The sequence below is a fragment of the Alnus glutinosa genome, chromosome 11 (genome assembly GCF_958979055.1).
Source record: "Alnus glutinosa chromosome 11, dhAlnGlut1.1, whole genome shotgun sequence".
Lineage (NCBI taxonomy): Eukaryota > Viridiplantae > Streptophyta > Magnoliopsida > Fagales > Betulaceae > Alnus > Alnus glutinosa.
The window spans coordinates 17,713,122-17,724,611 of NC_084896.1; the positions used below are offsets into that span (position 1 = coordinate 17,713,122).

General features: G+C 39.7%; 1 protein-coding gene across 1 annotated transcript; it reads left to right on the plus strand.

Moving 5' to 3' along the window:
* The first annotated feature begins 8,430 nt into the window (after positions 1-8,430).
* Positions 8,431-10,918, plus strand: LOC133880839 (7-deoxyloganetin glucosyltransferase-like). The gene is made up of 2 exons (XM_062319803.1): positions 8,431-9,047; positions 9,860-10,918. The coding sequence occupies exons 1-2, from the start codon at positions 8,528-8,530 to the stop codon at positions 10,792-10,794; spliced, it is 1,455 nt and encodes a 484-aa protein (XP_062175787.1). The 5' UTR covers positions 8,431-8,527; the 3' UTR covers positions 10,795-10,918.
* Positions 10,919-11,490: the final 572 nt, after the last annotated feature.

Consider the following 11,490-nt stretch of genomic DNA (forward strand, 5'->3'; position numbering starts at 1 on the left):
AGTCTCTCGGTCATTCAACACCGAAAGCAGGAAAAGTCTCTCGGTTTGTTAACACCGAGAGCAGGAAAAGTCTCTCGGTTTGTCAACACCGAGAGCAGGAAAAGTCTCTCGGTCATTCAACACCGAGAGCAGGAAAAGTCCTCAGAGGATACGAAAAGACTTCATAAAAGAAAAATACCTAAGTAAAAGGCTTCTTCGAATCAGAAAAGAAAGAATTAAAAGGAAGAAATTTCATTCAAAAGATATTCTATTCGAAGTCTTGTACAGGTAAAAATGTACAGGTAAAGAAAAAAGAAGATAAAAACTCAAGACAAGGAACAGCTTATAGCTGGCAGGATCGTCCAGAGGGTCTTCTCGGGGATCTGGCGCATCAAGACCCCAATTCGAAACATCGGGCATGAAGTCCTTCCCGAACTCCTCCATTTCCTGGATGGCTTCTTCGGGAAAACCCACCAGCATCGGATCAACCGTTTTGGGATCAAATTTATATTGTGGATTTGTCACCAAAGTTCGAAAATTTTCGAAACCCCAATGACAACCTCGAGACCAGCTATGATCCCGGAGATGTGGTGCATAGCTCAACTGCTTCAGATAACGCTTGAGCTTTGCCCGATCTGTGTCATATCTGGTCCTGAGCCGAATCAAGAGACTCTCCGAATGATCCTGCGCCTTGACAGCTTTATCTTTCTCGGCTGCAAGTCTTTCAACTTCATCTTTAAGCTTGTCCTTTTCGGCTTCGGCATTCAAAGCATTTTTGCATGCCTCGGAGCATTCGTTCTGCACGGCCGACAAGCGAACGGACAATTGGTCTGCGCGATCCAGCTCGGAAGAAAGACTCGCAACAGAGCGAGTGTACCGATCGTTGGCCTCCAGTACTTCGTTCCTTAAACGAGCGTTAGCAGAACGCATCTCGGATATGATCGAGTCCCGGGAGGCGAGTTCCTCGTCCTTGGACTGAAGAAGAGACTTCAGCGTCGCAACTTCATTCTCTAAACCAGAGATACGGGCCTGCACTTCGGGAGAAGGAGTAGGCGGAGGCGCAGGACGATTCTCGTACTTCTGCCAGAGGGCAGTCATCTTCACTAGAAGCTGTCAAGGAAAAAGTAAGCAAAGACAGAATCAAGGTGCATGCAGAATGAAAAGACCTAGCCCCAGAAACTTACTTGATAATGAGAAATAAGAATGCCTTGAGCGATCTTCTCGGGAGAAGACGTCCCTGCATTCCCCAGATATCCCTCGGGAATTAAGTTCTTTATGGCCTCCATTGGATGACCCAGAAGACCCCTGCCCAAAACTTCGAAACCGACCGAGACCCTAGGGGAAGAGCTGGGACCCACATGAGGTTCAGCCCCTACACTTGGGGCCGCTTCAGACCCGTCAGGCCTTAATCCAGAAGGGCTGACTTCGGCACGAGTGGAAGTTTCGGGAAGCACACCTGCTTCAGGGATAACATTCTCGGAGTCGATCCTAGGCTCCTCAAGCACTTCGACACGGGGAGTTATTTCGGGTTGACCAGCATCTCGAACTTCAGAGGCAGAGCCCAGTACCTCCTGATCAACCGCTTCCTGAAAGGCGCTAGGCTCTGCGACATCTTCAGCCTCAGGTACTCCAGTAGAAGTCTCGGTTTGAACAGGCGCAGAACATTGAACTTGGGGGGTGGTATGCCCCATTTCACGATTTTCTTCAGGAAGCGTTGGTGTTTCTGGACGTTCAGAAGAAGGAGTTCGGGGAGTACCTTCTACTTCAGACTCCTCAACCAGAGCCTCAGCTCGGGGGGTGGCAACTTCCTCATCCATCTCTTCAAGAGATTCGCCACTTGAAGCGAGGGGCTCTTGGCACACTTCCTCGGCGTCCGAAGGTGTTATAACCACTTTACCCCACATCCGCTCGGCGTCCGCGAGTCTTTGAGCCATTCGGTCCTGGGCTGTGAACTTCCGCTTCCTGGCCGGATGTTTCACCCTACGCGCTACCGGGATGTCTTGGGCCTCAGGTACATTTCCTTCTCCTTCCCCAGACCTCTCAGGCTCCGCACATTGTTCACCATGGAACGAGGCCTCGGAGCTAGACTCATCCCGTAAAACAAAGGAAGGGGCAGGGCTAACCTCGGGAATGAAACCCCAAAAGCTGGCAGACCCCTCTTCAACGTTCACCCTAGGTGATGGAGCCGAAGGAGGAGTCCTCCTTGCACCCGAAGCAGCCAAAGGAATCTTCTGTTTCTTTTGTGCAGGAACATCCCCGAGAACTTCTTCAGAATTTTTAGTCGACCTCTTCTTAGTAGCAGGCCTCGGGGATGGAAAGGCGTCATTCCTCTTCTTGACAGACCCCCTCTTGGTGATTAGTTGTTTGTCTCTCGGAATGTTGTATCCGAGAAATTGCCTCAGATTCTCCTCGGTGACGAGATTATCAAAATCAACCTCTTCAAACTTTTCGGCCTTGACCCTGGCAGCGGACCACCCACTTATCTCCTTAACATCCTCCAGTTCGGATACAGTGAGAGAAGGGGGGTCGCTTCGGTCAGATCGCAGCAATTGCCAAGTCCGAGGCATCATACGGTCTTCAGGAAGAAGAGTACCTTCGGGGCATTCCCACTCCCCGGAAAATCTGAAGAATTGCATCTCCCAGAACTTGTTGTTCGTTAGCCCGCTCTTGAGCTTGATGAAGATAGGCGGGTGACGAACGCAGAGTTCAATCATCCCCTCTACAGTCTGCCTCGGCCTATAGATGTTGAAGAATTGCAGGATATTCATCTCCTTCTTCAACACAAGCCTCCACAGGATATAAGAGGCAAACAGGTACCGCCAAGCGTTGGGCATTATCTGACTGGGCGCGATCATCAGAAAAAGAACAAAGTCTCGAGCAATCTCCGGAAACGGCAATCGGAGACCAGCAAGAAACATCCTCTCGTACAGAGTAACGTCGCCACCGTCGATGACCCTGGTTCCAGGCGCTTGATAAAACAGCTTTACTGTTGGAGAAATTTCGTAAATCGAGCGAAGGACACTCTCATGCTTCGCGAAAATAATGGAGTTGACTCTGCTCTCCAAAGGAGAAAGATCCACAGAGCCGTCGGATCTCTTTGTCCGAGCCCGAGATGTGGCAGGAGCATTTGGGACAGTTTTCTTGGGAGCCATGGAAGAAAGAAGAAGAGTGGAAACAGAAAATGCAGGGAAAAGGAAAAATTGAGGAGGAAGACGACAATGAGGATCGAGAGAAAGTAGATAAGTGATGAGGAATGAACAGTAAAATATTCTAGCTTTAAATACCTCCACCCCTACGTGTCTGGAATGCCAAAAGGCGCTGTCGATTCAAAATTTCTGAAGGTGAAAAGGCGCGCCTTCCGTACTCCAGGATTAAATGCACTGCCTCGACAATACCGTTTCATGATGACAGAAAGGGCGGCGGTACAGAGCTGACGTCGTCATTGGAAAAAGAGGCAGTAAGATTTAAATATTTGAACTGTTGAAAAGACGCGCCCTTCACAGTAGCGAGTACAGAGTGGCAGACGAAGAATAATTCCCTTATTTCTCTTATCCCTGAAATCAGAGAATTAGGGGGGTAACTGTTAGGGATAAAATTAACCCTAAAGACACGTGGACTCAGAAACATCTCGGATCTATGTCTCGGACATTTTTTTCGACCAGCGAAGAAAAGATTGCCTAGGTATAAATAGATCTCGGAGGTATAACGACATCTCAGTATAAATACATCTCGGAGGCAAAACGACATCTCGGTCTTAACACTCCAGGTTACGGTATATGGAACGTCCTGAAATCTCCTAGTCTGAATAGGGCGAGCATATCTCGGATATTTGTGTCTCGGAGTAATAACGTCTCGATATATCCCGAGATCTCCAGGTCGGAGCGAACACGTCTCGGATATCATCGCCTCGGAGGTTAGCTGAAATGTGCTACAGACTTCTAAAAGGTGCCATGCGCCACGTCCGTCTTAGAGTGAGATAAAGATAGAATCCCAGAAGATCAGGGATAAACTACATATCCATAATTTATGGGATAAAATGGTTATTGACATGGAATCAAGTCCAAAGAAGTACAAACGCGATCAACTACGGACTTTACACTCCTACTCGAATTCCTTGAAGATATAGTTAAAGTTCAACCAGGCTAGGACTCAAACTCCTAATCCAACTAGGTGTCAAGAAGGTCCGGCCTATAAATAAAGACCGTCACACCAGGTATAAGGACGAACTCTCGAAGCTCTTGAGATTAATATTCAGAATACTCTGCAGAAAACTTTTTAGACTGACTTAGGCATCGGAGTGGGCGTGGTCGGCACCCCCGACGAGTTGTTTGTTCCTTTTTGCAGGGTTGAGGTATTCGGTAGAAATTAACAGCGAATCTTCAGGCGACACGTCACCATACCGGAAACTGTACCAACAAATTTAGACAGCAATTTGGTTATTTGTAATATCATTCAAGTCATGCTTTTGATCAAGGTAGCCAACAGTATTTATCGCTTTTACAAAGAGATCAGAAGTTGGCCAAGAGTACGTAACTACGTATTTTTCTATGCATACGCAATAGGATCTTCATGAAATGGATAATTAACCTATTTTATGGTCAGAATTTAAAATTTGTGTATCTAACAGTATACATGATTTTAATTTTTTTTAATTTTTTAATAGGTATTGACTTCATATATACTCTTAAATTCACCAACTTTAAATTTTGACTATAAAATAGATACTTCATAAAAGATTCGACTTATGTACTGTAGTTAAAATTGTAGAACATCTCCGGTAAAAACAAGTAAGGGTTCAAAATTAACTAAAAAAAATAACTAACCAAACTATGTCATTTTATTTGAAAACTTCTTAACCAAACGTTTGTGACTTGACGTCGTCCAACTCTGTTTGATATCTCCTCTGACCTTGTTCTCCTAAGCTTCTCCTCCGCATGAGTATTTGTGATGATCCAGCTCTTTCGATGGCAATGGCGATCCCTCCGGCAATCGTTAGGATTTGATTTGATTAGTCTTTGTGTGGGTCTCAATATCTTTTATTGGTCTTCATTTCACTTCAAAACAAAAGGCTCCAAGATACATATAGGGACTCATATTCAAGGTATTATTACAATTAACTTAATTAAATTATAGTTATGTATGTTGGATAGTAATTATAATTTAAGTTAAATAGTAGGGGAAATTAGGGCTGGGAATTTTGACACAATCCGACAACTCGACATGAACATGACACGAAATTAGCGGATTTGGGTCTAACCTAAACGGGTTTAGGTCATAAACGGGTCGACCCGTTTATCTCGGTCTGGCGGGTCGGGTCGCGGGTCACCCGCGGGTGACTCGCCAGACACGATTAACTTTTTTTTTATTTATATATATATTAAAAAACAAAAAGGGGGGGGGGGGGGGGGGGAGGAATGAGCATATGTAGGTCATTCAAGAAATCAAGACTTAAGAGTGGACAATTATGATGCAGTTTTTTGTATTTATAAATTTGTAATGATGATGTAGTTTTTTTTTTTTTTTTTTTTATTTGATTAGACAATTAAACATATTAAGTGATTTGGTACTAGCCTACTAGGAGTAGGAGTTTAGAGATGAATTGCTAAAATTATTAGTATTTCATTTAAATACCCACAAACCCCCCTATATATATATATATATATATATATATATATATATATATATATATATATATAAACACGTATAATCTAAACGGATCGGGTCGACCCGATTCGACCCATTATGTTAAACGGATTTCACGGGTCGTGTTGGGTGACCCGTGAAATTATCGTGTTCGTGTCGTGTCTGGAACTCCGACCCGTTAACATAAACGGATCATATTTAAGTCTAAATTAAACGGATCACGAATCTTAACAGGTCATAAACAGATTGTGTTGGATGACCAGTTTTACCATAGTAATAGTGAAGCAGACAATTATTTACTGAATCTGGCTTAATAGTGGAGCCTTTTGGAAGAACTCAAAAAGTTAACAATATTTTATGTTTAAGTCATTTCTGACGGTGATTCGATCACATGGCCGAATCAAAATAGATCGAAGCTAGCTAGTCAATTGAAAAGATAAAAGAGTACATCAAATTCAAGGAAACTTTTGAAGTTTCAAACTTTTCATATCTAATCCTAAACAAATAAAAGGTTTTTTTTTTTCTTTTTTTTTCTTTTTGTAAAGAATAATACAAAAGAAGTCTATATAATAATATGATATTGCGTTTTTTTCAAGTCAAATACATGGAATATGAGTCATTTGTATTGACAATAAAGCAGACAGATGATTAAAAAGGTATAAAAATATAGTAAATGTTAACTACAAGTTAAGATTTTTTTGAATTCTTTTACGTAACCCATCGTAAATCTAAAAGGGAAAGAAGGAATGAAGAGTTCAAGACTAGTATTAAATTACATAACTAAGTTGTTTGTGAATATATTTTTCTTAAATTATGATTAGATATAGTAAGAGAACATATGAGATTGTATGATCTGATTTAATCAATTCTTCCATACCTTTTTCTATTCTCCCTACATTTCTTTAAATAGAGATCATTTATATTATAAATTCATTAAGAGAAATAAAAGCATAATGTAATCTTTTGGGCTTATCCTGTGACCGTAAGTCATAAACCGAACCACGTAAAATCTCTTGTCTCTATGTTTTTTTATTTCCGCTATAGCTTTTATTTTCTATTAGACATTTAACATGATGCTTTTCTTCATAATATCAGAGCTATAGGCTAACACCAGTTTTCGACAATGTGAAATTTCAATTTTTATGTTCTTTCTTTTCTTTTTTTCTCCTATCGTATTGTTTCTATTTTTGCCTGATATCAGATAACAAAAAGACCAATGAGAATCATCTAGGTTGTTATTGGTTGAGTCGTCTAGCTAGTGTCCATCGCTACTGTGCATCAGAATGCTTTAAATTGTTTTCTTGTTCTTTGTTTCAAACACTGGTCTGAGTATGGTTATCGGATTTGTTCTTTTAAAAAAAAAAAAAAAAAAAAAAAAGCAAGCAAGAAGACAAAGAAAAATCATCTAGTTCTTTGTGCGTCACCTTTGGTTGGTTCCTAGCTTATATATATTACTTTCTTTTGTCTTTGTTGGAACCCAAGGAGTTGGATCTTGTTCTTCTTGGCCAATCTGCGCAAGTTATTTCATTGCAGAGTTTCGGCCAATCTAAGGCTTGCAGTTGCATTCCTTCTTTTGTTTACAATGAAAATTTACTTTCGAAGAGGAAAGCCCTTTGGAGTTATTTTTTTGCCTCTTTTCCTTCTCTTACGGGTGATAATCCTTGGTCGGTGATTAGTTTCTATTTGGCATTTGTTGGTTTTATTGGTTATATTATGCTAGACAAAAACACTGTCATACGAGGACACTGCTTGAATAGGAATACCATAATTCAGAAGGAATTTTTAGATATTACAAATTATATTCTCCAACATGAAAATAGCTTAATATGGCAAGATATACATCAAATATCTCAAGAAAGACAATTTCCTGAGAAAAGGAAAGTTCTGACACATGTCGAACTACCTCCAAGGCAATGAGCATGGTTCGCCCATCCCCTCTAGCTGGCTTACGGGTGGCTGAATTACCCGACCTATGGTCATTTGGTGGTGGTTCGTCCGGTACCCAAAATGTAATACCCTCATCATTAATTATGATTAATTAAGCTTTAAACGGGTTAATTGGTTTGTTAAGAATCGTTAGGATTTGTTGGAAGTGAGAATGTTGGCTTTAATTTGTTCGTGGCTGAACGTGTCAGATCAACCTTCATCACTTCTCGTGAAAGTCCAATTAAACTTCCGAGAGATAATGTTAAAAACATAGATTAAGTAAACAGATGCATTCAATGTCTAATATTTAAACAAACGCCCACATGCATGCTCTAACACGCGTGGTCCAGAAAACACGTCAGTAACAGTGTAACACACATTATTGAGCTTTTTTCATTATCTATTGAACCGGTTGTAATTATTATTTCTTTAATACAAAATAAAATAAAATAAAATAAAATAATAAAATAAAATCTGCTTTTGTTGTATCTTTGTCTTTTATTAACATTATATGCGAACTCAGATACTTACTTAATATAAAATTAGCATGTGATTTGATTCATTTAACTAAGAGTATCGAGTTTAGGTTGAATTATACTCTTGATACGATAGGTTAAATCTGACACGCGATATTTATGTCTAACAATTTTTTATATGATCCGTAAAATTAATATGAATTCAAAACGAAATTAACGGATTAAGGTTAACAATCGACCCGTTTAATTAAATTGATTGAATTAAAATTAACATATATAATATTATATTTCTATTTTAACACGATTCAAACTCAACATGTCAACATCAATTGCTACGTGTAAAAAAATAAAATAAAAAATAAAAATAAAAATAAAAAGTAGAAGCTTAGTGATGTTAGACAGTTTGGCCATTAAAGGCCTGGAAAGACCGAGCTCTCTCTTAAAAAGTTCAATTTTGCTTCCCAGTTTGTGTGAGCGTGGTGAGAGAGAGATCAGGGAGAGAGATGGGTTCCATTTCGCAAGACATTAGAGGTCATGTTGTTTGCGTTCCATATCCACTTCAGGGTCACATAAACCCGATGCTCAAGCTGGCCAAAATCCTCCACCATAGAGGCTTTCACGTAACTTTTGTCCACACCCATTACAACCACACACGCTTACTCAGGTCTAGAGGCCCCAACTCTCTTGACGGCTTGCCGAACTTCCGGTTTGAAACCATCCCGGACGGCCTCCCACCTTTGGATGCCGATGTCAGCCAAGACGTCCCTGCTCTCTGCGATTCCACCTCAAAGAATTGCCTCGTCCCACTTCGCAACCTTCTCTCCAAACTCAACAACCCTAATTGCTCTCCCAACGTGCCGCCTGTGACGTGTATCATCTCTGATGGCTGCATGTCCTTCACTCTTGAAGCTACTGAAGAATTTGGAATTCCAAATGTTCTTTTCTGGACACCAAGCGCCTGCGGCGTCTTGGGCTATATGCATTATCGCCATCTTGTTGAACGAGGTTTAACACCACTCAAAGGTACGTACTTCCGTTCATTTTTTATTTTTTCAATAAAATCGTCGGTTTTCAAAATTTTTGAATCAGATCTTTGTTAGATTCTTTTTCGTATTGATTTCTAACAGAAATATGGTGTGAAATCTCGATTTTTATATATATATTTTTTAAAAAATTAAAATTAAAATAAAATTCAAAAGGCCTATGAAGGATTTACTCACCTCAAGGAGTTTGGGGTGGACAACGGTGATGAAAACTTGGCAAGTGGTTGTACTACCACCCACCAAACTTCCAAAACGGGATAACCCCACTTCATCGTGCATTTTTTGGATTCTTTTGCCTTCGTTTTTTTTTTTTTTTTCTTATAAATGTTTAAAGGGTGTAATTAAAATTTCATATTTTCTACTAACAAATTGAAAAAAAAAAAAAAAAACAAAACAAAACAAAACAAAACAAAAGGGAAGAAAGAAAGAAATTTACGGAGCATCTAATTGAAAAAATTTCAAAACGCCAATATCACTTTTATATAAAAAATTACAAACCAAAAGTAACGACTTGCATGCATTTATTACACCCTCATCTCACCCCATTTTAGTGGGTTGATATGGTAGCCGATCTGCAAAATAAAATGGAAGTGAAAGTGTAATATATACCATTATTCTAAACAATAATACGTGAACATGTTTTTTTCTACCCAATACGGAAGAGAATGGATATGGAGAGAAATAACACTAGAGCAGAAACATTATTATTTATGAAGTTATATGCTTAGTGTTTAATTAATCGCTTAATTTTGGAGTAATTAAGCTAGCCATTCACAACCCCTGAAATCGCAGATGCAAGCTATCTAACAAACGGGTATTTAGAAACCGCAATCGATTGGATTCCTGGGATGAGACACATCCGTCTGAAGGATCTTCCAAGCTTCATTAGAACAACGGATGAGAACGACATCGTGGTCAACTTCCTCATCCGTGAAACAGAGAGATCATCAAGAGCTTCAGCTGTCATTTTGAACACGTTCGACCCCTTTGAACAGGATGTTTTGGATGCTATCTCGTCTTTGCTTCCTCGCATATACACTATCGGTCCACTTATGTTGCTTGCCGATCAGATCAAAGATGAAAGACTGAAATCAATAGGCTGCAATCTATGGAAAGAACCGCCGGGGTCGGTGGAGTGGCTAAATTCAAAAGAACCCAACTCCGTAGTGTACGTAAATTTTGGGAGCATCACTGTCATGACGCCCCAACAACTCATTGAGTTTGCTTGGGGACTTGCCAACAGTGAGAAGCCCTTCTTGTGGATTATAAGGCCTGATCTTGTGATAGGCGATTCAGCTGTTCTTCCTTCTGAGTTTATTATCAAAACTGAAGATAGAGGCATGTTAGCAAGTTGGTGTCCTCAAGAAGAAGTCCTGAAGCATCCGTCGATTGGAGGGTTTTTAACGCATAGTGGGTGGAATTCAACGCTCGAAACCGTGTCTGGTGGAGTGCCAATTATCTCTTGGCCTTTCTTTGCCGAGCAACAGACAAACTGCCGGTATTCTTGCATTGAATGGGGCATTGGGATGGAGATAGATAATGATGTTAAGAGAGATGATGTTGAGAAGCTTGTGAGGGAGTTAATGGAGGGTGATAAGGGTAAAGAAATGAAGAGGAAGGTAATGGAGTGGAAGACAATGGCAGAAGAAGCTGTCAAGCCTGGTGGTTCTTCTTATCTGAACTTGGACAAGTTGATTGCCGATGTTCTCCTAGCCAGAAATGTTTAAACCGAATTTAATTAAGGTGCTTTTTAACGGTCAAGCAGATTCGAATCTTGTCCGTTTAAAAAATTAAAACTCATTTGCTGTAATTTTATTTTTTTTTACAAACGCACTTGCTGTATATTTTTATTATTATTATTATATTGTGTTTTGCAAACACCTAATCCAAATTCGTTTAAACCAAATGAGGAAGCAAATTGACTGTCTTGATCTTATCTGCTCTTCCTTTGTTATAGGTGGATCGATCATTCTACATATTTGTAAACTTCCATATATTTCCACCCAATCACTCCATTTGTGTGATTTGATTAAACTAATATTCTACTCTACATTAGCATTACTGTACTTTAATTTAGACAGCAATTTGGTTATTTGTAATATTTTTCAAGTCATGCTTTTGATCAAGGTAGCCAACAGTATTTATCGCTTTTACAAAGAGATCAGAAGTTGGCCAAGAGTACGTAACTACGTATTTTTCTATGCATACGCAATAGGATCTTCATGAAATGGAGAATTAATCTATTTTATGGTCAGAATTTAAAATTTGTGTATCTAGCAGTATACATAATTTTAATTTCTTTAAATTTTCTAATAGATATTGACTTCATATATACTCTTAAATTCACCAACTTTAAATTTTGACTATAAAATGAATACTTCATAAAAGATTCAACTTATGTACCGTAGTTAAAATTATAGAAC